At 42.4% G+C, this 27,966-nt stretch overlaps 1 protein-coding gene and 1 long non-coding RNA gene across 4 annotated transcripts; one reads left to right on the top strand and one right to left on the bottom strand.

The window, feature by feature from the left end:
- Nucleotides 1-3,246: 3,246 nt before the first annotated feature.
- Nucleotides 3,247-6,798, bottom strand: LOC117592945. 3 transcript variants are annotated; one of them, XR_004574686.1, is made up of 5 exons: nucleotides 6,575-6,798; nucleotides 6,329-6,481; nucleotides 5,044-5,119; nucleotides 4,667-4,894; nucleotides 3,247-4,461 (listed from the first exon to the last, which is right to left on the bottom strand). It is a non-coding gene; the product is annotated as an uncharacterized LOC117592945 (long non-coding RNA). The 3 variants fall into 3 exon arrangements; XR_004574685.1 differs by having other exon boundaries at nucleotides 6,329-6,798; XR_004574687.1 differs by lacking the exon at nucleotides 5,044-5,119 and having other exon boundaries at nucleotides 6,329-6,798.
- A 6,227-nt stretch (nucleotides 6,799-13,025) lies between these two features.
- Nucleotides 13,026-27,209, top strand: tmf1 (TATA element modulatory factor 1). The gene is made up of 15 exons (XM_010881805.3): nucleotides 13,026-13,769; nucleotides 14,015-15,438; nucleotides 19,465-19,568; nucleotides 19,935-20,061; nucleotides 20,375-20,623; nucleotides 20,886-21,052; nucleotides 21,925-22,174; nucleotides 22,253-22,409; nucleotides 23,008-23,200; nucleotides 23,343-23,412; nucleotides 24,073-24,165; nucleotides 24,269-24,388; nucleotides 25,721-25,873; nucleotides 26,024-26,149; nucleotides 26,407-27,209. The coding sequence occupies exons 1-15, from the start codon at nucleotides 13,637-13,639 to the stop codon at nucleotides 26,545-26,547; spliced, it is 3,507 nt and encodes a 1,168-aa protein (XP_010880107.2). The 5' UTR covers nucleotides 13,026-13,636; the 3' UTR covers nucleotides 26,548-27,209.
- The last annotated feature ends 757 nt before the right edge of the window (nucleotides 27,210-27,966 follow it).

The raw sequence follows: 27,966 nt of genomic DNA on the forward strand, positions 1-27,966 counted from the left end.
AGATACTACTGGAGTTTTGTTGCAGGTATAGCTCACTATTGCAAAATAACATGCATTTTTGATCATGTTTAAATGAATATCCTGAACCGCATTTCCTTATCATTACAGTGAAGGTTCTCTTTTGCTTCATCTGCAGGTGTGGTGAAGAGGATTATTCCGGCTGTAGCATCCACAAATGCAGGTATTGCTGGTTGGAGATTGCACATTAAAGGAAGGGGATGTTTTTTTCAGCAAGTTAAATGTGTAAAATGAGCGTTGCTGGATTGAACATTAGACAGCTTTGTGATAGGGAAACAAGGCTTTTCTATTTATAAATAAAAATGGCTTTAGCTAACCTAATTAATTCTCCCATACATGCTTTAGCTGCTTGTGCTGCAGTGGTCTTTAAGAGCATCAAGGTGATTTTTCAATTTCTGATTCCCACAAGACCTGCCCATAAGTACATGGAAATGCACATTACACAACCTTTACGTGACTTTGTGTTTTGTCTACAGTGCCTAAAATCTTCTTGACAACTACATGGTGTTCAATGACGTTGATGGTCTTGATGATGTTGATGAGTGAAAGGTAGGTTTTCTGTGTACAGCTTTCGGATAAAGAATTGTATGATGACCTGTAACTCGTGGTATACACTCACCTAAAGGATTATTAGGAACACCAGTTAAATTTCTCATTAATGCAATTATCTAATCAACCAATCACATGGCAGTTGCTTCAATGCATTTAGGGGTGTGGTCCTGGTCAAGACAATCTCCTGAACATCAAACTGAATGTCAGAATGGGAAAGAAAGGTGATTTAAGCAGTTTTGAGCGTGGCATGGTTGTTGGTGCCAGACAGGCCGGTCTGAGTATTTCACAATCTGCTCAGTTACTGGGATATTCACGCACAACCATTTCTAGGGTTTACAATGAATGGTGTGAAAGGGAAAAAACATCCAGTATGCGGCAATCCTGTGGGCAAACATGCATTGTTGATGCTAGAGGTCAGAGGAGAATGGGCCGACTGATTGAAGCGGATAGAAGAGCAACTTTGACTGAAATAACCACTCGTTACAACCGAGGTATGCAGCAAAGCATTTGTGAAGCCACAAAACGCACAACATTGAGGTGGATGGGCTACAACAGCAGAAGACCCCACCGGGTACCACTCATCTACACTACAAATGGTAGAGTCAGAATTTGGTGTAAACAGAATGAGAACATGGATCCATCATGCCTTGTTACCACTGTGCAGGCTGGTGGTGGTGGTGTAATGGTGTGGGGGATGTTTTCTTGGCACACTTTAGGCTCCTTAGTGTCAATTGGGCATCATTTAAATGCCACAGCCTACCTGAGCATTGTTTCTGACCATGTCCATCCCTTGACCACCATGTACCCATCCTCTGATGGCTACTTCCAGCAGGAAAATGCACCATGTCACAAAGCTCGAATAATTTCAAATTGGTTTCTTGAACATGTTCACTGTACTGAAATGGCCCCCAGAGTCACCAGATCTCAACCCAATAGAGCATCTTTGGGATGTGGTGGAACGGGAGCTTCGTGCCCTGGATGTGCATCCCACAAATCTCCATCAACTGCAAGATGCTATCCTATCAATATGGGCCAACATTTCTAAAGAATGCTTTTAGCACCTTGTTGAATCAATGCCACGTAGAATTAAGGCAGTTCTGAAGGCGAAAAGGGGTCAGACACAGTATTAGTATGGTGTTCCTAATAATCCTTTAGGTGAGTGTACTGCTGCCTGATACCTCTGTATGTGTTTAAAACATCAAGAGAAATGTTCAGCCTGCAAAGAGAGAGGAGAGAATTCACATTACATTTTACTGTGGATTTTTCCAGAAATTACCTAACATTGACTCCAGCAGGATCCAAACCAACAACCTCTGGCATTGGAAGCATACTGCTCTACAAACTGGGCTACACTGGGGATGCATTTTTTGTCAGCCACAGGGATTTTTCCAAAAATCTCTAAACATACATTTTACTGCGGTATTTTGAGCAACAACCTCTGGCATTAGAAGCATGCTCTACAAAGTGTGCTACAAAGTGAATCGTTTTCAAGCTTAAAATATATGGATAAGACATTAACCAATGAAACTGTGGACACTGGTTTTTGTCATCCTGCCTAAAAATCCATGTCCCCCTACGAATCGAGAGACATTGTTCCAAAAATGACTAAATTCTGGAGTAGATTTGTATTGAAACATCAAGGTTGAATATTTTTTGACCGTGGATGACCGAATCCGTTCCTTCCTGTCAATTGAGAAGGATATTTCTATAAATGTTTTAACTTTTACCCGTATTGTGTGACATTCTACAGTTTGATTTCATTCTGGAGTAGATTTTCATTTTACAAACAAGGTGGCCCAGTGACTGCCAGACAGCAGCAAAATCTGTCAAAAGATTTTTACCAAAATTACTTATGCAGTGTAATGTTTCTTCCCCTGTTATGTCCCCTAGACTCATCCCAATGTTTTTATTTCTCTGTCATTCCATATCAATGTGTTCCTCATTCCTGCTCGTCCCCAGTGATTGGTACCTTCCCCTTTCATCATTTTCCATTTGTCCCTGTGCCCCGAGGTCCAATTTAGGGATCACAAAAACACATGATTGTATTCTTTGTCATTTCCTTTGGCCAGGTCTAAAGCCCAACATAGTTCGGTACTGTTTCAATTGTCACGTGTGTCAACTAGGAGGGAATCCAAAACAGGTTATACCCCCTTCTCTGCGGTGTTCAATGCCAGTGCTGGGTGAACCGATTAAGAGGGTGATAGTGGTTTGTGTGGGTCCATTACCTAAGATTAAGTCTGGTAACCAGTTTCTGCTAACGATCATGTGCAGCACCACTCATTATCCAGAAGGTATCCCTCTAGGAAATATTACAGCCAAAGAAAAAAGCCTTGATTACGTATTTCTTCACGTTTTGCCTTCCTAGAGTGCTACAGACCGACTAGGGAACTCACTTACACTCAAAGTTGTCCCAACCGGTCAAACTGGTCCCAACCGGTCTCTGGTCCTTACCATCCAGAGAGTCAGGGCACCTTGGAACGGTGGCACCTTACTTTAAAAGGATGTTATGCATATACTTGTAACGCTCTATTAGTGCATATTAATAAGGTAACATGCATTGATTTCAGAGCTGAACAGAGAATGATGTGACACAATGGTTACAATCATCTGTCTTGGTTTTTTAATTCTAAATTACAAAAAAAGGGAAAACCCTCATTAAAGGTTGACCGCCCGCAGTCTTGAGTCCCAATGTTGTGTCCCAGGTAACGAGAACTGCTGTAGCCTGTCAGTCCTTTAGATACTTCCACCAACCAGTTCAAAGACAAGGTTAATTCACACTTTTCTTGATTACAGCAGATCAGAGGGAAGTTCAACAACGCATTCGGCGCAGCACTGCTTCTCGCACCTGCACACAAACAATCCACTGCCCAGCCCGTGTGTGACTGGTAAGACACCATTAAATAGGGAGGGCTAAAAGAAAACTCAATCAAGCATACCTGTACATGCCCAAGTTAATTATATCCCACTGCAAATTCACCCGTGTCAACCAATCACACACACAAAATCACTCATGTGAAAAGAACCCAACTAATACCAAACACTAAAAAGGCGTGTTCCAACCCTGTTACATACATCCCTGCTGAAAAGTCAGCGTCTCCAATGAACATACCAAGTCTCAGTCTCTAGAACTTTAGTCTCTATATCTGTTAGGGGGAACCCCTTTAGATGTCCTCGATGAGCTGTCCTTCCAATCCAACCACGGGCTCCTCAGACGCTACCTCCGGCTCCAGATAGCCCTGATCACTTTGTCCAGCTCCCCTTGTCCTGTCATCGCCGAATCGAGCTCGCCCAGCGTCCCCATCGCCCACATCACCTAGTCTTGACTCCACACCAGTCCATGTCCAAAACCCAACCCAAGGAATAGCTACCGGGGCCTTCTCCCTTTGGCTAAATTGGGGACGACTGAGGCTGGGTGGAGTCATTTTGACTACATGGGCCTACCCCGTCCCTAACAAGGGCACTAGGCGGAAATTAACAGGGCCTCAATAAATTGCGATGTAAAACTTTCCCTCCCTCCTTGCTCGGGTCTAAGTACATAAACTGGTATTCTTGGCCCAGTTTGTCTAACTACCACATGGGGGAGGGGTTCCCAACGATCAGCCAGCTTACCTCGGCCCTTTGCCCTCATGTCTCACCAGCACTCGCTCACCAAGAGCAAATCCTGAAGGGGAAACCCATGTCTTCCAAACATAAGGTAGTGAGGTGTATATCCAGTGGCACTGTGTACGGAGTTGTTGTATACCTGAATCTTTTCCTGTAGGTGGTCATGCCAGTGACATCTCTTCTCCTAGTGTCCCCAGCAAGCCTAAAAGAGTTCTGTTAAACCTTTCACACCCTCCATTTCCAGCCGGATGATATGGCGTAGTGTGACTTCTAGTTATTCCATAAATCCTGCATAAGTTGAGATTCAAAATTGGCCCCTTGGTCAGACAGTAGGTGCACCAAAGGGCTGTATTACCTTTTGCCACACAGTCTTGGCAGTTAATGCTGTCTGGTCCTTTGTAACAACTGCACAAGCATATTTAGTAAAATATGTATTTTCTGCTCCCCAGTGACCTGCTTGTCCATGATACAACTGCCAGATTTAATGTCTCACCTGCTGGGGCCACCACCTGCATCCTGGGTTCCACTTCCTTGGGATCTTGGCAGCTCCGGACCAGGACACCATCCTTCAGGGAGAGGGGGTCCCATTGCCGTAATACCTTCCGGACCTCTTCAGACTCCTTCACTCTTTCCAACCTATTACGTGGTTCTGCTCGCTGAAGGTTACCGAGCACCTTCTTTAGTGTTGGGTCATTGTTTTGGAGATTCTCCCACGTTCTCTCTGGTAGGAGTGGAATACCTTGTCTTAGGGGTTGTTATCAGTACAAACTACAAAAGTTGAATTTGCCAATAATTCTGCAAACTTGTCTGTAAACCCCCATTTAAGTGCCAGAAATTCTAATTTAAATGAACTATAACTGCTGCAATTACATTCGGAGGGATGTAGACTTCTACTTGCAAAGCTAATGACACGTTCATTGCCCTCTTGTAGCTTTATTACTAGCATCTGTATACACAACAAAAGGCAGGGTAAAATCAGCAAAAGCAAACATTGGAGAAGTGGTTAAAAAGAGATTCAAAGTGTTCAATGCTGCATCACATGTTTTATTCCAGCCAATCAGGATAGGCGAACATCTCTTTATCTTGCTTTCGGGACAGTCCAGTTAACAGGTCATACAGAGGCTTGGCAATCCTTGCAAAGCCTCTTACAAATCAACAGTAATATCCAGCTAATCCTAGAAATGCACACAGTTGTTTCACTGTTTTAAGGGTTGGCCAACCCTGCACACGCTTCACCTTATCCGGATCTGGTGCCACACCCTCAGCAGAAACTTGATGCCCCAGATATTGAACTTCCTTCTTCAAAAGGCAGCATTTAGTTGGCTTCAGTTTAAGGCCATGCTTGGTTAGTTTGCTGTGTTAGATGAGTTTTGAAATGTTGAGAAAATACAATATCATCATCTAAATATATCAATAGAGTTTCCAAATTTTGCTCGCCTAGACAGGTTTGCATTAATCGTTGAAAAGTAAAAGGCGCATTGCAGAGGCCAAACAGCATTCGATCAAATTCAAAAAGACCCATGGGAGTGGTGAATGCAGTCTTCTGTCTATCTGCCAGGTCCATCTGGACCTGCCAATAGCCACTAACAAGATCAAGTATGGAAAAATACATTGCTTTAGTTAACCATCTTTGTGAGTTAATGAGTTTACATTTCGGTAATCCACACAAAATCTCAAAGTTCAATCTTTCTTTCTAACCAAAACAATGGGTGCTGCCCAGGGGCTAGTACGTGGCTTAACAATGTTAGACCTCAGCATACCTTGAATCAACACTTACCTCTATACATTTTAGCTGGTATTTGTCTGTAACGCCCCCTGACTGGGGCTGCATCTCCAGTTGGGATCACATGTTATACCGTATCAGTCATCCCATAGTCATTGTGAACAGCAAACACAGCCTAAGGCTTTTGTACTAAGGCTTGTAGTTAAAATTTTTGTTCTGGGGAAATGTCTATACCTTCCAAGTCAAAAGGAACAAGGAACAAGTTGTTCTACATCTGTATGTTGAACTTGTACAACACTAACCTGTACAACCTGCATACTTAGCCTAGTGATGCTCACATCATCTTCCTGGATCAACCTGGTTTATGGCAAAATCTTTGGCAAGTTTTTGATGTCAGTGTAGATACACTGGTCCATTGCCAATATTCCTTACTCTGATGGGGAGTCATCCCTGCTGAACCGTAGACAATGCTCTGGCTGTAAGCGGTTCATTATCCATGAGGGGTTCCACCAGACACTGATAGTCCTTTCCATGCACACCAGTTCTGGTTCAGCCCCACACTAGGATTTCACTCTGCCCTGGAATCTTCAAAGGGTAACGATTAACAGCACAAACATACCCTACAAACCCATGTATCTGAAAAGGTTGCCTCTCTGGTGCATATTTTCATAACCTCACATCATGCCTTCAGTCATGGGTTGCGGGAGTAAGGAACCAGGCGCAGGCGGAGGTAGTCGTTGTTGGCCCTTTAAATCAAACAAACACCAAGCACAAACAAAACACAACGAAAGAAAAGGGCTGACTTAAGCAGCAAAACAAATACATGCAACAGTAGCATGAACTATAACGTATAACAGCACCACACACGACGAGAAACCAAACGCATCAACCAGTGACAAAAACCAAAATGAACCACACCAGGTGTGGTCACACAGAAAACATAAATAGGGTCCCCAATTGGAGGCAACGATATACACCTGCCTCCAACTGGGGAGACAAAAAAGGATCGGAGGTGGCTAGAAGTGCCACCTTCCGTCCTGTCCTGACTATGGCCCTAGCCCAGTGCAGAGATGGCTAGGGGCATAGCCAGGACGTGACACCTGCTGCTCAAAGTTCATCAAAGAACGAGGCCTTGTCAAACTTTCTTTAGTAATAATGTCCCAGCAATTTGCAGGATATCTTAGCAGAGGAGCTCTTGGAACTGGGGTCTGACTATTTTGTCCCTGGTTCCATATGGACTGCTGTTGAGGAGACACCTGTTGAAATTCTGCCCGAATCTCGCTTAATAAATACTGAGAGAGTTCTTTAGATTTTGTAGACATTTGACTGTTAATTTCTTGTTGTAATTCCCTTTTCACCTGCTCCAACTGGTTCTCGCTTGCCTTAGTCTCCTTGTAGCCAGACAATGTACTTGATCATCTGTTTCCATAAGCTTGTTCCCGCAGCATCACTTCTGTATGTATTTGGCTGAACGTGAGGTTCTCATTTAGTAGAATTTTGGTCTTGAACTCACCTTCCATAGCTGGGTCTGCCAGACCTTCAATGAGTTGGTCCCTAAGGAGCCCATCATCGTCTTGAATCCCTCTAGGATCTCTTCTTTTGAGCCTTGCAAAATCTTCTTGAAGTCTGAGTGTAAATCCTTCGATATCTTCATGGGGTTCTTGTCTAGCATTGAAAAACTGAGAGCGCAGGACTGAGGCAAAGGCTTTATCACCATAAAGAGCTTCTAACACCGTAAAGATAAGCTCAGCTGTATTTCGTTTTGCTAAAGGCAAAATTAAAATCTGTCTTCCATCTAAATGACTAATGGAAAATCGGCTCTAAATTCCTCTGGAATATTTTGTAGGTTAAAAGCAGTTTTCATATTTAAATCTCCAACAAATGTTGGCATCATCCTATAACTAATTGTCTCATTACTCAGACGTGCCTGTTCAGTCATCCTTTCGCTGCTCAACTCTGACTTAATTAATAAAATCCTGCCGACAACACCAGTTGTAACTCTCTCTATTAGTGCGTATTAATAAGATAACATGCATTGATTTCAGAGAAATGACGCGACACAATCATCTGTCCTGGTTTTTTATTCTAATTACAAAAAAGGGAAGCGCCTCATTAAAGGTTGACCGCCCGCAGTCTTGAGTCCCAATGTTGTGTCCCAGGTAACGAGAACTGCTGTAGCCTGTCAGTCCTTTAGATACTTCCACCAACCAGTTCAAAGACAAGGTTAATTCACACTTTTCTTGATTACCGCAGATCGGAGGGAAGTTCAACAACGCATTCGGCGCAGCACTGCTTCTCGCACCTGCACACAAACAATCCACTGCACAGCCCCTGTGTGACTGGTAAGACACCATTAAATAGGGAGGGCTAAAAGAAAACTCAATCAAGCATACCTGTACATGCCCAAGTTAATTATATCCCACTGTAAATTCACCCGTGTCAACCAATCACACACACAAAATCACTCATGTGAAAAGAACCCAACTAATACCAAACACTAAAAAGGCATGTTCCACCCTGTTACATACTTACATAAAGACTGAGAAAGATAGTGACAAAGGTTTGCCTTTTGTGCTGTTTGTTATACATGAGTCCATACAGTAATCTCTTGGGTTCAGTCAAGCAGTGCTCATCTTTGGTCACACACTTCAAGGTCCATTGGAAGGTCTGAAGGAGCAAATGATGTTCAACATGTTATGCCACCCAACAAGAAATGTGTAAGACCATGTGAGTCAAGTCTGTGAGCATTTGCATTAGGTGTACGCCCTTGCCAAGGAAGCCTCATACTTAAGTTATACTGTCTTGTGTCTCTACCTCACCAACACACCGAACAGGTTCATTTCAATCTATACAGTTTCTGTCAGCTACTGGCAAAATATCTGCCCTTCTATTAATCACTAGGGATTTTTCAAAAGATAGCTGAGTTGTCATTCAACAAAACTGGAGCAATTCAATAAACATGGCGACACCATTTCTATCAGTACAGGATATGTTTTCAAAAACAAGGGTGCACCGTTACAGTCAGTCTTTGGCGAAATCTGTGTCCCTTGCATGTCAAGATGGAATTTTCAAAAAATGACAAAAGGCAAACAGTCCCTCTTTGGAATCATACCCACAACCTCATCATTGCACCTGACCGGCTCAATCCACTGAGCTGTAAAGACATTGTGTGTTGTTATGTTTTTCTTGGTATTGAAGGTGAAACGCTATTGGTTTTGTTACCGTTGGTTAATATTAGTGTTTCAGCAGTTTACAATTGTATTTCCTAACAGGGCCTTGAACAAGCAAAGGGGCTGAGTTTTTCTTGGCATTCATCATTATTATTATTTTGTTTTGAGGGCAATGCTGATGTACAGTCTTTAGCCTTATAACACATATGTTTACACATTTTTCAAAGGCCAAAGTAAATCTACATTCTATAAAGGAAAACTGGCTCTGAGATCCTGAAAAATTATTTTTCTATGCTACTAGAGAAAATAAACAACTTTCAACATGTTTTTATCTCAGACCCCATTCCAACATTGGGTAAAGGAAATGAATCCTTCAGCAGACTCCTTGGGCTGAAAACGTGGCTGACATCAGGATGCCTCAACCACGGGATAAGGTTTATTGACAATTTCAATATTTTTTTGAGCTGTAAAGGCTTTAGACCTGATGGGGTTCAGCCATGGGATGCCAGCTGCTTGGTGCCAACCTACGTCACGCTCTTGGTATGCCATTCCCAAACAAGATAAGGATGAAGGACAGTACTCATAGGCAGTGTATCCATCCCCCCTCTCCTGACCATCTAACTAAAATCACCCAATGCTTCCAGAAGTTGTCCTTGTCCTTGCCGACTGTTTTGAGTACAAGCTAGTACCCAGTATCTCTGTTCCTGTGTTGATTAGAAATAGAAGGAAACGTGAGCATGCAACCCATAAAGTAAACTTGTCTAATCTGTTAACTGTAACACGTCAACCTACTAGTCCAGGAACCCCTATAATATCTATTAACCTGGCTTTACTTAATATCAGATCTCTCGCCAACAAATCATTCTTGGTAAATGACATTATAATATCCTACAAACTAGATTTTATGAAAACTGAAACGTGGCTAGCAGAAGATTGTAGTGCTACTATTCTTAACGAGACAGCACCTGAAAAATTTGGCTATATGAATACATGTCGAAATGGTAGGAAAGGAGGAGGAGTGGCTGCCCTATTCAAAGATACATTCCAGTGCAAAGAAAATACACTAGGTAATTTTATTTCTTTTGAACACCTCTTTTTTACATTGAAGGGTACCCCCAAAATGTTGTTTTTAACCATTTACAGACCTCCACGATATTCTGCAAATGTTATTGATGATTTTGCTGAACTACTCTCTGTTATATCAGTTGATTATAACTTGTTTATTACTACAGGGGATTTGAACATCCACTTAGATAGTAGTACAGACAACAATGCCAAATAACTTTTTGTACTACTTGACACTTTTGATCTCACTCAACATGTGAAAGGGCATACACACACTCCAGGCCACATTCTAGATCTGGTTATCTCTAAAGGTCTCAATGTTTTCTCTGTCATGGTTAAAGACTTGGCCCTGTCTGATCATTTTGGTGTCTTTTTTGAATCACCCTGAATGTTCCAGTAAACTCTGTTTCTGTTGAGAAAAGTTACATTAATGAGAGTACCAATGCTCAGTTTATGGAAGCCATAGCTATCTCTCCAACTGAGAGTGCTGAGTCAGTTGATGTACCCCTGGATAATCTTAATACCAAAATATTGAATGTCATGGATTGTGTTGCACCGGTAAAGGTAAGGAAAACTATGAGTAAACAGAAAACACCATGGAGAACCACCATGATGGTAAGCGCCCTGAAAAGAGAATGTAGGAAAGCGGAACATAAGTGGAGGAAAACTAAACTTCATATTCACTATGACATCACTATGAAATCAATGAACAAAGCCTTGGTAGCTTCAACAATGAGTTACGCAGGGCCAGACAGCAACATTTATCAGAATTGATCAACAAGAATATCAACAATACCTGCACTCTATTTGTCATGATCGACAAACTTACAAACACAAGCAGATAGCATCAGAACTCATGTCCACTGTGAAATGCAATTAATTTGCCTGTGTTTTAGTATTAGACAGACCATCAGAACTACACAGTCTAACAAGGACTCTGTACCATCACCACGACCACCAAGACATAATACAATTGATCAAAAATCCCTAGAAGAAGCTTCCACTTGCTGTCTTGACACACTGCCATCAGACTTTTCTTAAACAATTTTTAGCTCTGAACATACAATTTATAACAATGGACATACAGCAAATAGTTAAGAGCTCTCTCCAATCAGACATTTTCCCAACATCTCTAAAAACAGCTTCAATTTTATAGCCAAGATCAATGAAAAGGTTGTCTTCAAACAACTCAGCAATTTTGTGACCTCAAGCGGACTCTTAGACAAATTTCAGTCAGGTTTCCGACCTCACCACAGTCCTGAAACGGCCCTGATTAAAGTTTTAAATGATATACGGCTGAATACTGATTCTGATAAAATAACAGTTCTGGTTCTATTCTCAGTGCAGCATTTGACACTGTAGATCATATAACACTTATAGATAGGCTGGAAAATTGGGTAGGACTCTCCGGGACATTCCTTGATTGGTTCAGATCTTATCTAGATGCCATCTAGATAAAATCATGAATCATGAATCTGATAGGGCGGCTGGCATGCGGAGTTCCACAGGGATCAGTTCTCGGACCGCTTCTGTTCAATCTCTATGTGAACCTCTGGGCCAAATTCTACCGAACAACAACATTAACTACCACAGCTATGCCGACGATACACAAATATATATGGCTCTCGAACCATATGACAACAGCTCAATAGACTCTCTGTGTCACTGTATAGAGCACATAAATACCTGGATGAACCAACATTTTTTAAATTATTGTGTTTGGCAACAAAAATAAAAGCACAAGTATTAGTAAAGAGCTGGATTCTCGGGCCCTTGGTGTTTTGATAGACCTCACATTTAACAGTCATATCAAAGCGGTCACCAAAACAGCATTCTATCATCTAAAAAATATAGCCAGAATCAAAGGCTTGGTGTCACCAAAAAGAGCAGGCTCATACATGCTTTTATCGCTAGTAGGGTTGACTACTGTAATGCCCTCTTAACTGGACTCCTGAAAAAGACTGTAAAACAGCTGCAGCTCATTCAGAATGCTGCTGCTAGAATGTTAACCAGGACCAAGAGAACAGAGCATATCACTCAGGTTCTTAAATCTTTGCATTGGCTCCCAGTCAGTTACAGAATATGTTTCAAAGTGGTGCTTTTAGTTTATAAATCTCAGAATGATTTAGGACTTGAATACATTGCTGATATGTTTTAAGAATATAAACCGAGCAGGGCTCTTATATCCATGAACACAGGACAGCCAGTAGAGCCCAGAGTCCAAACTAAAGATGGAGAAGCTGCGTTCAGCACTTATGCTGTATACAACTGGAATAAACTACCAGAAGATCTTAGATGTGCCCCAAACATATATATTTTTAAATCCAGGTTAAAAACACTTCTCTTTTCACATGCTTATGACTGAGCACAAACTTAACCAGCCTTATAGCTTCCAATTTTTTTGTCCCATTTTTAATCTTTACATGTTTCTTTATTGTATTTTTTTTATTATTGTTATGTTTTCATTTGTTTTGATGTTTTCATTTGAGTATTTGTTTTTGTTTATTTAAAAATTCTAAAGCACACTGCATTGCTTCAATGTATGAATTGTGCTATATAAATAAACTTGCTTGTTTGCTTACTATCTGTAAATTCTTTTGTGGAGAAGGTACTAGCTACTCCAAGACAAACCGTGTTTTATATGTATTTTCTCAACCACTCACTTAAAGAGAGGTCAGCAGAACAAGAAACCACCAATTAGAGAAATATAGTGACGTCACATTTGGGCTGGTTGTAGTCGGTTGTTGCGATGGTAACCTCGACTCTTTACTGATTCAGATATTTTCGATATATTTTCAGTAAAAATAACGTCTCTTTCGAGTCACTTCGTTAATTTGTGAGGAAATTGAGTGAATTGCTAAAATATTAACGCATATCCGGTGATGTGCACACGTCGTTTATCCATTAGAAACATGTCATCCTAACTACTCGAGTCCGTAAAAAGAGTCGTTCATAAAGAATGAATCATTCGCGAATTGTGCATCACTAGCTCGTTGCTGCTACGTGGAAAGGAAGTAGGTAGCTTGTCTCTCTGGTCGCCAGAAATACCCAAACAAATCAACGATTCTAGGAAAATACGATTAATGAAAGCAGATAACATTTCAGCATTAACGTCCTGATTGCGGCAGTGCGTTTCCTCCAACCATATGGATGGACTATCTTGTTAATGTTGTCTTTCAATATACTTTTTATGTGATTCAAGGGGCGTATAGTCTGATTGTTGATGTCGTTAACGTTAGCTAGCTAGCTAGCTAGCTACCCAGCTGGCCAAGTTAGCCAATTCGCTGCTTGGGTCGCATTGCTATTGGAGTATTTTACTTAGAGTCGGCAAAGATTGTCAACAACATATTCGGCACTTGCGTGTAATGGGCATGTTATTTGAAGTTGATCAGTAAGATGGCTAACTCACTTGTTAGCAAACCTAATTCTGATGTCCATACTCCTTGCTAAAGAGCGTTCAATAACGACGTTAGCTGGCTAGCTTGCAAGTGACATCTATATCATCATGAGTTGGTTCAGCTCTACCCAGCTGTCAAGCTTTGCCAAACAAGCTTTGACAACAGCTCAGAAATCAATTGACCGAGTTCTTGACATTAAAGAAGACAAATGGGATGACACAGTGGTAATGCCTTATGACGGTAGGTCAAGTACTGTATGTTAACGTTAGCTAGTAGGTAGGTACAGTGATGTACCCAGCTACCTTGCTTATGTTATTGTTGATGTTAATAGCTAACATATCCCGACGGTTATTCACGGCATATAGGTCTAACTTTACGTGTTTGTTTATTGGCAGTAGTAGTTTTGGGATTAATATTACTGCTTGGTATTGATGTCTGACTTCTGGCCATTAATCAACAAATACTACAACCTGTTGTCTCGTTAGATCTATCAGTGAAGACCCCATTGAGCGGTGGATGGGGGATGACACAATGGGACTCTGCTCCAGAGGAATGCACCACAACTCCTCCTCCCTCTTCTGAGGCCATAACAACCCCTGTCACTCGCACAGTAGTGGATGAAACTGAGAACTTCTTCAGTGCGTTCCTTGCCCAAGGAGACCTCCAGGGTGTCATGGGCACTCAGGTGGTGTCTGTACCACCCACCAAGTCCCGCAGGCGGCCACAAGAGAAGGATGTGGAGGACAAGGACATTGATGTCAAGGACGATGCGGCCCTTCGCAAACCAGGTCCGAAAGGGGCAGATAGATTGGATGAACAGGAATCTGCTGAGAATGAGGCAGTCTTGACAGAGTCTTCAAGTCTGTGGTCTTCCTCAGAAGTTGTTCTTGTTCAGACACCAGACCTCCTAGGACTGCCTCAGGGGTCAGATACGGATGATTCTGACAGTCCACAAATTCATAAAAGCTGGACGGAATCCACTGTGGAGGGTATAACTGGTGTTCCTGAGGAGGAACCAAAGGATCAACAATTGAATCCCTCAGAAACCCAACTTGAAGACGACCCTGATGCCTCAGGCGATGACGCTGCGGACGCCTCAGCAGCTACCACCAACACTGAACCGGAGCCCTGCTTTGACCCAGCTCCTCCCGCGCCCCCTAAGGAAATCATGTTAGAGCCTGGAGACCCCAAAGCGGAGGGCAGGCAGAGTGACACACCCTCTCCTAAATCAGAGGACCGGCAGAGCAACACCCCCTCCCCACCCGTAAGTGCTTTCTCTTCAGGCACCTCCACCACAAGTGACATTGAGGTTTTGGACCATGAGAGTGTGCAGAGCGAGAGCTCGGCCAGTTCCAGGCAGGAGACGGCGGAGGCCAAGGCAGGCCTCCACCTGATGCAGGGCTCATTTCAGCTGCTCTCAGCCTCCGCCTGTGGGGACTTCTCCCGCTTGGAGGATTACCCCAAGCTGACCGAGAGCTGCGGTTCCTCCTCAGATGCCTTCGAACGCATCGACTCGTTCAGCGTGCAGTCCCTGGACAGCCGCAGCGTCAGTGAGGTCAACTCTGACGATGAAATCCCAGGGAGCCGGACGCTGGCGTCTGTCACGGCCGGGGCCGCGCCCTCACGACCTGTCATAGTGTCAAGCACCGCCCAGGAACAGGATGAAGCAGGGGAGAAGGGCCTGACGGAAGTTGCGAAAGATCAGTCTCAGGATGAGAACGAGATGGAGGAGAGTGGCCGCAGTGCCACGCCTGTTAACAGCGAGCACCCAGAGGACCTGGTAGAAGGGGAATCGGAGGCAGATCTTGCACTTTCTGGCCCCATCCCTGATCCAGAGGCCCAGCTGCCCCCACCAATCACGGAGGAGAAAAGAGGAGTGTCAACATGTCAGATTCTAGAGCTACAAAAGGTAACACCTGTCCATATCAAGACATTTGTGACGCGCAACGCCACTTTTATTTATTTTTAAATGTGTGCGTGTTATTTGAGTGTGCGTCGGTTTGTGTGCCTTGTAAATACCAACCTTTGGAGAGCAGAATCAAGACTGTGGGTCAATCCTGTTCATATGCCAAAGTAAATAGTCCCTGTGGAAAAGATGCGTTCACCAAACTAGGATGAATTCAACATTGTGCTCCATTATTTGAACCTTCCTGTACCATACTGGGGTTTACGGGAGTACTGGCAGTGCACACATTTTCCACCATTGCTGTCCAAACTTTTTTGTATTAAAATTGTATTTTTGCTGACAACATACTAGCGAATTCAAATAGTGGATGCAATCTAAATGCTAACAAACACTTGACCATTAACTAAAATAAAAGGTCAGAAAAGAACGTCTCAATCTATTCCAGTATCCCGAAAGGTTGGTTGCACTTAATCCAGGAGGGAATTGTTTGTCTGCTGTAATTAAGAAGCTTGAACTTGCAGACAAGCTATCTATAACTTCTAGGTTAGCATACAAAAAAACATAGCTGGAACCCTGAGCTGTTCAAAATGTGTTCCATATTAAAAAATTTTGTTACTAATGTTTGACATTTACATGTGAAACTGTAAGTAAAGCACATGGTGGTGACATTATGGTTTGTGACTGCCTCAGGGGCTGGCCAACCTGCCATCATAGAGTCAAGAATGAATTTCATATGGTACTAGAGAATTTTTGACAATGTGATGCAATCTGACAAAAAGCTGTACCTGAACCGAGCATGTCTTGAACAGTGGTGTTTTTATATGTAAAAACTTGCTGGGGCACAAACCATTTCAAAATATAGGATACATACCAGTAAAGCTACAAAACTCCCTCTTGCTACTGATGTATTTATTTCAACAAACAGCGTGGCTCCACAAAACACTTTTAACGACAGAGCAGCTTGCTTCTACCAGGTGTTGTAGTACACACACTGGAGAGAGAGAGAGAGAGAGACCTTCTTGTGTAATTGCTCTCCTTCTCATTCACACACATGTAAAATTACCACTGTCACATTTACAAACCTAAATTAGGAATGCAACCAAGCTCAGAACCAATGTGCCTACAGGGTCATACGCAAACAGCAATGAGCTCAACACCACTGAAGGCCACAACGAAGTGGAAAGACAACTTTTTAGGGATACAGACCCATTCTATGACAACAACCTTAATAGATAAGCATGGACACACTGACACCCATCACCATCTATATCAATCCATCCAGCACAAAAATATGACCAATGCCCCGACCAGCAACACAAAGGCAGGATGATAAAATATGCTTTCACTCATTCGCTCACTTGAAGAGAGGTGGCATGGCGGTTCTTCAATGACTTTAGGAATGAAGTCATGTAGCTGCTGAATCAGCTGGCTTTCGATGGACAAGATCTTAACAGAGACCAGGCCGTCTTACCAGTGTGAAGCTCAGCGTGGCGGTACAGAGTGGTCAGCTCAGACTTCAACTTTTCCTCGTTTCCTAGAGGCCATAGTTTCACCACACAGTCAAGCTCAGATGTATGGAATGAAAGGTCAAATTGTGGGAAGAGCGAGCTGTCAACCAGCTTAGCAGCGATCATGTGGTCACTTAGTGAAAACCTCTGCTCCACCTGGGAGATGACTGTGTCGCATGCCTCCTTCATCACCGGCACTGTGTTGGTTACTTGTCGGCCTGGCTCGTCTGTTCCATCGTGAACGGTGGCAGCTCATTCATCCGTTTGCTTCCGCACATTCTCCTTGAAATGAGTGAGCACACTGCTAATCCCAGATGCATTGATGCTCTGTTGTATAAAACTGTTGTATAAAACATCAACTTCTGGCATAAGGAAGAAAAAACATTCCAGGAGCTGCAGAAAGGCTCGGTCCCAGAGTTTTTTTGACAGGCCGTATGCCTCACTTATGGTGGCCTCATCCCATCCTGGTTGTGTGCGTATGTCCTCCATACACAGGAGCAGTGCAGCGTGGTTTTCCCAAACTGCATTGACAGTTCTAATTTAAAAATTCCATCGTACAGCGGTGGTCCTTGGAATGTGTCTCTGTGTTGCCTCACCAAATGCCACAACACGTTTTGGAGCGCCCGTGAAAAAGATGGCAAAAGCAGTTATATCTGCAGAAAACACCTTCAGGATGCTCATCCTTGCTGAATAAAGTTGCTGTAAGGTCAGGTTCAGCTGGTGAGCATAGCAGTGAACAAACTGGGCATGTGGGTATGTCTCTTTCATTAGCGTCTGTACCCCTCGGACGTTTCCACTCATTACAGCCGCACCATCATAAGTCTGAGCTTTTCTCCCAGCTTCAGTGGTTCCAGCACACCCTTGATGCTATTAGAGAGGCCGAGTCCTGTTTTATCTTTGATTTCCACAAACTTCAAAAACCTCTCTGTCACTGTATTGTCAGACAACATGTATCGCAACACAACCACCATTTGTGACCATCAGTTGTCTCATCTGCCTGTATGGCAATGTTTGCTATGCTGCTCAATGGAGCGCCTGTATGCACTGTCAACTTGGGCTGCGACATTTACCCTTCCAAGTAAGACCAATTTCACAGCATTGTCCAGATGACTCCCGCTGCTCTCATGTTTTGCAATCCTCTCAAAGATATTTCAAATCTTTGTAACCCGTCTTCGACCAAGTACCATTTCCACAAAATAGCAAACATGGAAAACAGAAGAGTGGCTTATTTTTATGCTAACCGTTAGCCCCCTTCAAAAACCACTCCACGTTAAACCTGTGGTTACTTTTACCAGCAGTTTGAGTGATGACAATATCCCATGGCTGATGGGCACCAAGTCGCTTTACTTCAAGATTCTCCTCCAAATTAAGGGTTTCAAACCGGTGCTCGAGTATGAAATCCATTTTCTCAAGTTATCTGGCGTTTGTGAAGCTAACAATCTAGCTAAGATTATCTGCCCTACTCACTCTTCTTGCCGTCTAATGTTGGCACCAGACAGACAGACAGCCAATCAGGTCTGAAATACGAAATTACGCTGTATTGGGGCTACTGACTGTCACCCCACTTGGCATCAAATTAATGTGATCTACATTGATCACACTAACATTCTGAGCATGCATATTAATATCAACAACATATTGCATATTCATTTCCGCATGTACAATGTACATTGCATTGTGAGAGAGGGGCTAGCCCCACATTCACGCTTAGCCTGTGGCCTTCTACTGCGACCTCGAATCGTCAGAACGCAGTCTGAAGCAGCAAGGCAGGGACCAATGAACATGAAATAAAATCCTAACACAAATGAAATGCAATTTAGAAAGATGCTATATTCATAGATAATAAATTATAGGAAGATAATAAATTATAGGAAGTAATCTTCGAGAAATAAAAAATTTGTTGCAGTTCTGTTGACAACAGGTGGGGCTGTGCCTCACCTGCCCCTAATGACCAGCTGCCCCTGGTCTTGAACAGGACAATCATCCAAAACACATTTGCAAACTACAACAGAATGGCTCAAAAAGAAACAATGGAGGTTTAAGCAATGGCTTAGTAAAAGCCCAGGTCTCTGTTTTATCAAACATGTAATATGAGACATATAGACAGTTACAAGAAACGACTACATGAGGTTTCAGCCAAAGGAGCCAACATCAGCTATTGAAGCTACGGATGTACTTTTTCCCACACTATGAAATTGCATTTCCATTTAGTTTTGGTTAATAAATGATTGCAAAGTATAGTCTCTAATGGCGTTGAGGTAATGATCTAATCCGTATGTACAAAGACACCTTTCCAGGGGGTGTATTTACTTTGTGACCTGGCTGTAGATCAAGGCAAACATTAGTAGTGCATTTCAATTGTTACTTAATCTTTAAGATCTTCACATGCTCTTTGTAAATATTTTGTTGAATTATGAAGGGTGCTTTTGAAAACGATACAGCCTCAAAATACACTGGTATATGGGTTACTGCCCATGCTTGCTTACACTTCCAGTGACATTCATGTGGACTTTTTTTCTAGGTAATTGATGAGCTGTCAAGCCGCCTTGAGAAGAGGGAGTTGCAGTTGCTGTCAGTCAGCAAAGATAAGGCCAGGCTGGAGGAAGAGTGTGACAACCTTAAAGAGTGAGTATCGAGATCCTGACCATATTTGGAACCCATGTATAAAATGGAACCTGTGTCTAATAAGGGCCCAAATAATCCTTGCTTGTTGGCCAATTCTTCCACTTTTTTGTTTGGTGTACAGCAATGTTAAGGTAGCGACCCCTAATGGGATCACAGGTGAACTGCAGTGGGGTCCCCAAAATACATAGTTATTTATTTATCTTAAGAACAGAAAATAGTTTGCAGGGGGAATGTGAAATTCTGCCACAAAAATATTGTGGCTCCACATATTCTGCAGAAAAAATGGGGTTCCGACTGAAAACTTCAATAGTGCTGGTTTATGGGTCTGACTGGCCATATCTAAGGCTGGTGGTCTCTGTGTTGCAGTGAGGTTATAGGTCTTAAGGAGGAGAGTACTAGTGTGCAGTCTTTGAAGGAGGAGTTCACCCAGCGCATCGCAGATGCAGAGAGGAAAGCTCAGCTAGCATGCAAAGAAAGGGACATCGCCAAGAAGGTAAAACAAGCCCAGCACTTCTGCTGGTTTTACTATCATTGCTTACTCTTAAGGATTAGTAGAAAGCAGCAGGGGAAAGCTTCCTGTGAGGCACTGACAATGTAGTTTACCTGATAAGTAACATGTTGCTTTCCATCAGATAAGTTCTGTTGATGGTCCAGTTGTTTCAGTGTCAGTGAAATATGTTTTTAGTGGCTTCCAAATTTTTTTATTTATTAAATAAAATATTATGTAAATTACATTTCACTCGTTTTTTTGTCACGACAGCTGATGTCGTCTTCTCCAGTGTTTTTACTTGCATGTTTCTCCATAGGAAATAAAGGGGATGAGGGAAGAGCTGTCCACCAGACTCAACTCCAACGAGACCATGGAGATCATCCGTGAGAAGGAGGAGCAGATCCGTGGGCTCCTGGATGAGGGCGATAAGCTGTCCAAGCAGCAGCTTCAACACTCCAACATAATCAAGAAGCTGCGGGCCAAAGAGAAGGAGAACGAGGCCAAAATCACTAAAAACAACCAGAAGCTTAAAGAGCAGGAGGAAGAGATCAAACATCTACACCAGGCCAGTGAAAATACATATGTATATATTTTGTTTTTGTTGAAAAATAACATTGCTTCAATGGTCAGGAGAAGTATGTCCGGATCTTGAATTCATGAATTCCTACGATGCTGAGAAGGCTAAGACCTCACTGAAACGGCTGAATAATGAATTGTTTAAAAAAATGACTATGTACCTGAAGGAGCAACTCACTTTAAGTGGACTGTCACCAAAATATGATTTAGGACGAACTTTCCCTTTAATGTCTCACCGTGTGCCTGTTTAGATTCTGGAAGGAAAGGAGCAAGTGGAAAAGCAGCACAGGGACAGCATTAAGAAGCTGTCCATTGTGGTGGAGCACCAGGAGAAGGACATAGTCAAACTCCAAAGTGATGCCGAGGAGCTCCAGGAAAACAACAGGAGCCTACAGGCTGCCCTTGACAACTCCTACAAGTAAGGTTGCCTGCTACACTGTTCTGTTAGCAGAACCTGTTTACTTCGAGCAATCTTCATTTTTATAAAATATTTAAGCATTTCCAACTGCATTTTATTTTCAAGGATAACCGTTCTTCTTCAATAAAGGTGTGTAATGTGTCATTACACAATCAATTTAAGCAAATAGTCAGAAATAACCTACATTTTTATCAGATGACGACAGAAGTGCAACGCTATTTTGCTAGTAATAAATAAAAATGTATAAATGACTGTGCAATGGAAGGACAAGCATTTTTTAAAAAGATGAATCATATCCAAAATGATACATCTTTACACAAACGTAAAGTGATACACACTTGTATGCTTGTAATAGTGGAAATAGCCAAATGTTTTGATATAGACATGCGTGTTATAGCCTGTATACGAACAAGATGGCTAAAGTCTCTAGTGGGGAGGCTTTAAAGCACATTGTCAATCCAATACAACTAGTATAGCTCAAGCATATCACAGCTGAGCGCTCTGTCTTCGTTAAATCGATCGGGTGATAAAGGCTTGTTTGGGAATGCTTGGATTGGTCTGAAGACGAGGGCAAACATTTTTCTTCCCAGAAGTGCATCTGAATCACATTATTTTTATGATGCTAAACAGAAGTTAAAATAGGCATTTTAGATCTTACGAATTGGACCAAAACCTATTTCTCTGACTGAAAGCCTAATTATACTGCGTTAACTTCACCCCTCATCTGTTATTCACGTAAGTGTAATAATAATTAACCACAACAATGACTGAATTTTATCATGTGGTGAGCAAGCTAGTCAAGCTATGAAACTAAATGTCAGAAAGGCATTGAAAACACCGTACTAAAGTGGGGTCTGCCTGTGTGATCTCAGAGAGCTAGCAGGGCTACACAAAGCCAAAGCCAGCCACGCCAGTGAAGCCCAGGAGGTTGCTCTGATCAGGGAAACCCAGGCTAAGGAGGAGCTGGCCCTGGCCCTGGTGAAGGCCCAAGAGGAGGCCCGTCTGCAGCAGGACGCTCTGGTCAACCAGGTTGCTGATCTGCGGCTGGCTCTGCAGAGGGTGGAACAGCAGCAAGCCAGGAAGGAGGACTACCTGAGGGAGGAGATCAGGGACCTGCAGCAGGTAAGAGCCTCGACTCGTGCTTTGGGCGTCAGGCGTCAGCGGTCACAGTGACCCTGTGCTTGCTCGTTGTCTCCATAGCGACTGCAGGGGGCGGAGACCCGGAACCAGGAGCTGAGTCAGAGCGTTACCTCGGCAACACGGCCACTGCTCAGGCAGATCGAGAACCTGCAGGCGTCGCTGGGAGGCCAGACGGCATCGTGGGAGAAACTAGAGAAGAGCATTTCAGATCGACTAGGTGGGGTGATTTCATCTGCCATTTCAGATTGTCCTGAATTCGGTTCTGTAGAAAATATATTATAGAAATCGCACTGTTTTGTTGATATACACTAAACAAAACTATCAGTCCATTATGTTACAATTTGTAAATGTCAAAATAAATTAATTTGGCTTTAATCTATGGATTTCATGTGAGCATTTTCCATAAAATCATCCAAACTGCAATCGAGTCAAAACCCTGGACAACAATCACGCTGATAAGCTTCCGTGAGACAGTCTTTTGTTCAGTATTTAATTGCTCTAATCTCTGAGAACTCAAGTGAATTGACACCATCTCAGTTCATCATATTCATTGTACAATATTCAGTAACTTTAGTATACAACATCCAGTTTTGACCAAAACTTTTTAAAATAATGGCCATATGACTAAATCCCAGTTTATGGTCAAATGAAAGCATTTCGGTAACATTGAAGCTTAAGTTGATGGATAGCTGAATTGAAGTCAAGTGACTACAAGAAGAGAACCTATATAAAAGTTGTGATACTCTTTTTTTAATATTTTTGTCTTTCTTTTTTTCCATTCAATTCTTGTAACTTTCTGTCTTTTGACTCAACAGTGGAGGCACAAGCCCAGCTAGCTGTTGCTGTGGAAAAAGAGCGAGCAGCCACTGAGGAGCTGCTGGCCATTAAGGCCCAGCTGGCCTCACTGGAATCCCAGAATTCCCTGCTTCGCCAGGAGAAAGGGCGTCTCCATGGACAGCTGGATGCAGAGAGGACCAGGCGGGAGAAACTGGAAGATGAAAGCTGCAGGTAATAGAGGACCTTAAACAGGGGCTCCAAAAAGAGAGAGACTGTTGCACAGTAGTCAGTTGCCTTCGGGTAGACTAATATTTCATGCAAACCTTTGAAGCCTTTCTATTAGTGGCCATTCTCTGTTACCCTTTTGGTGCAGGGAGCATGTGGAGCTGGAGAATCTGAGGGGAGAGCACACCCGAGCACTGGAGGAGGCCAAGAAGGAGAAGGTATAGTCGGACCCCTGCCCTCCTCAACCTGCCATTACTGGATTACAAACATTCTTTTAGTGTTTAGTTCATCAGATGAAATTATTTGAGACCACTTAGAAAAGGAATAAGATATGCTGAAGTCATTAATTGTAGCTGGATGCAATGGTAAGGTTTGTGGAGGATATGGTTATGGGATGGGTGTGTGAAATTATGGTCATGAAATGTAATCAAAGTGGATCATGTATTACAGGTGTATGGTGTCAGAGGTAGGGTTGGCTACTGTGTTAAAAGAACAGCATAGTATGTTAAGACCATGATATTGGATAGATTTAGAAAATGTAAAACTGTTAGTCAGTTGTGTGTGGCTTGGTGTAGCTATTTTGAGGTCAGTGTCTTAGAGCTTTAGACCTTTACCATGATAGTATACAGTGCTGGGATATGGATGGCTTTGTAGAAGTATTTCTGGCAGATAATTTGTTTGTTGTGAATCCAGATTAACTTAGTTTTGGCTACTGATTTATCTTGGTAATATGTTGACCTCTTGTATTGCTGTGAATGTCTCATCTGTTGGGCTGTTGTCCAGGGTAAGGCACACTGGAACAGGGATCTTACGTAGCTTAGTAAAGTAACAACTTTCTTCACATGTCAATAACCTCCTGTTTTGACTCCTCCCACCAGCTGCTCCTGACCAATCAGCTGGAGATGGAGAAAATGAAGGTAGAGCAAGAGAAGAAGAAATGCTACCTAGCACAGGAGGCCCTGAAGGAAAAGGTAGATCTGCTTAGCAATATTCTGGGCCTATCGTGTATCTGTTATTAAATCAGTCCAATGTGTAGAAGTAGACAGACATGAATCATGTCTCTTCTATCATTAGGAGCGGAGGGCACTGGTTCACTCTGTGGGTGAACCCCCAGCCTCTTCTACGCCCTCCCTGTCCCGTTCCAGCTCCATCAGCGGAGTAGACCACGTGGGCCTGCACACCTCCTTTTCCCAGGTACACCTAGTTAAACTGACAGTATTAGACCAGTATTAGGGATGGCGTCATACAATTTCAGTATTAATAGAAGGCAACACTTTTCCCACCGAATGAATTTATGACCGAATGGTCATTCCACATAGAAGTGAACATAACGATGTGTGTTTATAGTACCTCTTGGAAGGAGTGAATATTTAAGTGAATAATGACAATGTATTATGGATGTTACAGTACCATCCAAGTGTTTACAGTACAGTGCACGTCAAAGGTTTGCAGTACAGTGCACGTCAAAGGTTTGCTGTACAGTGCACGTCAAAGGTTTACAGTACAGTGCACGTCAAAGGTTTACAGTACAGTGCACGTCAAAGGTTTACAGTACAGTGCACGTCAAAGGTATACAGTACAGTGCACGTCAAAGGTATACAGGACAGTGCACGTCAAAGGTTTGGACACACGTACCCATTGAAGTGAACTTTTGACTGGAGCTGTATGAGAGTAAACCTCGGTCAATTTAGAGCCCTGAACCAGGACCATAGGAGTGTATAATTACAGGAATCCTGAGTAGTGAACATGTCCAGGCACCACTCCCTTACCTGTTGTTGCTGCATGTCTTCTAAGGGAATCTCAACTAGTTATCAACAACTATTTCAGTCTCAAGAACACATCCCCGAATTATCACTCACACTGAATGGGTGAACTTCTGAAGCTGAGCTCGAATGTTATCCATTACATTCACAGGCATTATGGATGTTAAGGGTTTTACACGGCTAGAAAGGATATTGACCACAAAAGGATGAACTAGGCTCATTATAAAATGTGAAACATTTATGATGGTCTGCTTTACTGAGAAGATTTCAAGGTGTTTTCCTTATCTAGGAGCCATTAAATATGACGCACTGAAATGCCTTATTTGTGACTTTGTCAACAATGCTCTAAATGCACCAATTCATGGCATCCCCTAAACATAGAAATATTGACAGCAAAGATGCTAATGTGGTTTCATTTGGAAATGATTCATTTGAATTTTGGATCATCAGGCTCACTTTTGCACCGCGTCGCCCACATGCAGCTCACTGAGGGATCCACACCGTCTTTTTCCACCACTCATACACACTCAGTCCACAATCTCACACACACTGTCTACACAAACACACTGACTCAGCCAAGCTGCTGTTCCGTGTTTATTGTTAACACTCATGTTCATGTCGTGTTTATGTGAGAGATTAAGAAAAACTGTGCTCTCTGTGTGTGTGTTTGAAGAACAAACCATTGAAACTCAAAGACCAGGGCCAAGTCAGATCTAGTTTGCCTATTTGGATGGTTTGATGTGGGATGTTCTGTCACCATCAGGAGGACCCTCTGGATCACTCACTGGGGACGATGACCTTGTCCATGAGTGGAACCAACCTCTACGAGGCGGCTCGGCTCAGCGGAGGCTCCAGTATCATAGAGAACCTGCAGTCCCAGCTCAAACTCCGAGACGGAGAGATAGCACAGCTACAGGTACCGGTTCTCCGCCTGCCTCACCACTTTCGCACTGCTAACCGGACTACAGGGGGAAGAGTGGGTCGGGTGTATAATGTCTGGATGGCTGCTCGTCCGAATCTCACCCCACCTTCCCTCTTTCCCTCCCTCCCTCCCTTCCTCCCTAAGCTGGAGATCTCTAGTCTGGAAAGGACTCGTTCTTCCCTGGCTGAGGAAATGGTCAGATTGACCAATCAGAATGAGGAGATGGAGGATAGTGTGAAGGAGATCCCCGCACTGAAAGTGCAACTTCAGGTAAGGAATAGATCAGTTCATACTAATCCAGTAGAATTACCGTCAGTATAGATCCCTCTTTGTGATTCATGTACTTAAAACCCAGCATGTTATGGGGCACTGACATCTCAACAGATGGTTTATTGTTAGTATAAGCATGCTTCACAGAAATGTTTTATCCAAACAGAAATAAATGACCAAAAAAGGACAATGGCCAGTTAAGGTTGCTAGTGTGTTCCTCTGGCGCGCTCCTCTGAGCCTGTGTTCTTGTGCTGCAGGAGCTGGAACAGAGACACAACACCATACTTCAGATGTATGGAGAGAAGGCAGAAGAAGCAGAGGAGCTGAGACTTGACCTGGAAGACGTCAAGAACATGTATAAAACACAGATTGATGAACTGCTCAAGAACCAGAAATAGACTCTCTCAAGAACCAGAAATAGAAATGTCCAGACACTACCGTCTCCCTGACACAATAAACCATTATTAGTTTAGGTGCATTTACCGTAGAGGATGGGAAGAGATCATGTTCCTCTTATTTTGGATTCTAGTTCTTTTTATTTTAGATGCTCCACTGTCTCTAAATTAAATGGGATTTAATAATTTGATTATTTTATTATTTTTATCATCTGAATATATCTATTTAATAGGAAAATTGTAAAAATAGGGGTAAGAAATCAAACATGTACAGATATGAAGGATAGTCACAATTAAGATTCTACTTTCATCGTTTCCAAGTGATTTGACGGTGATTCACAACCTGACATCTTACATATTGTTTTAGATATCCCTGTCCTGTGTGATAAACTGGCTTCCTACTTTGTGTTTGATAAGAAGACCCAGAATAAACTATCAAGTTCTATTGACAGTTTCTAGCCCTTAACCTCAGCATCCTAATTACCATCTGGGCTAAAAGTCGAGGCACCCCTGCACGTTCTTTCACTAACTTACACTGTCTTTAGAAATAAGTTGAAAATGATCAAAGTTTTTATTTGTCTGTTAATATTACAGAACCTTTGTTTTTGATTTAGAACCTAATATATCGTTTGGAATCAGAAAATAAACTGAAATGGCACAACATTTACGCTGTATCCTCACCATTTGTTAGCACAGCCTACAGCCAAAATAACTAATCAAGTGCTTTTTTTTTAAATCATGGATGATCTTCCTGCTCCTCTGGCACTTTGGCCTAGTCATCCTGTGCAAACCGCTTCAGGGTGCAATATGATTTAGATCTGGACTCATTGTTGTCTTTTTCTGAACAGTCCAGTGTTTTTTTATCTTGAACATTTTATTTATTTTGTAACTGTTTGGGGTCATTGTCTTGCTGGAAGACCCGTGACCTTTGACTGAGACCCAGCTATCTGACACTGGGTTTGATGTTCTTCTCCAAAATGCCAGATTTCTTTCTCCATGCTCATTGTGTTACACAGTGATACAAAAAATATTCATTTTCTCTATTTAAAACTTTTTAAATATTTTTGTCCAGGATTATGTTTCTGAATGCAGGAAGTCAGGTGTGAACACTACTTTAGGAAGACTCAAAGGCAAGTGAAGATTCAAAACAAATTCTTAAATTGTATGCTGCTGCAATGCATAAAGTAGATTTTTACTCAGAATAAAAAATCGACATAAGTTACAGAAGTGATGGTACTTGCAAACCCCTGTTAAAAACAACATTTAAACTAATGATTTACAAGATCCATAAATATCTGGACATTTAATGTGTGAAATGTACATATTGTTAATAAACACGTACTGAGATGCCGTTTTATCGTTTTTACAGTGAATGTACAGTATGCAAACTTGAATGTGTCCCTATCTGAACTGTCCTACAAC

Source organism: Esox lucius, chromosome 17, assembly GCF_011004845.1.
Source record: "Esox lucius isolate fEsoLuc1 chromosome 17, fEsoLuc1.pri, whole genome shotgun sequence".
Classification (NCBI taxonomy): Eukaryota; Metazoa; Chordata; class Actinopteri; order Esociformes; family Esocidae; genus Esox; species Esox lucius.

Coding starts and splice junctions, on each gene's coding strand:
- tmf1 (XM_010881805.3), top strand. CDS start 13,637: ATGAGTTGGTTCAGCTCTACCCAGCTGTCAAGCTTTGCCAAACAAGCT. Junction 21,053..21,924: donor GCCCTTGACAACTCCTACAA/GTAAGGTTGCCT, acceptor GTGTGATCTCAG/AGAGCTAGCAGGGCTACACA. Junction 23,201..23,342: donor CTGGAAGATGAAAGCTGCAG/GTAATAGAGGAC, acceptor CTTTTGGTGCAG/GGAGCATGTGGAGCTGGAGA.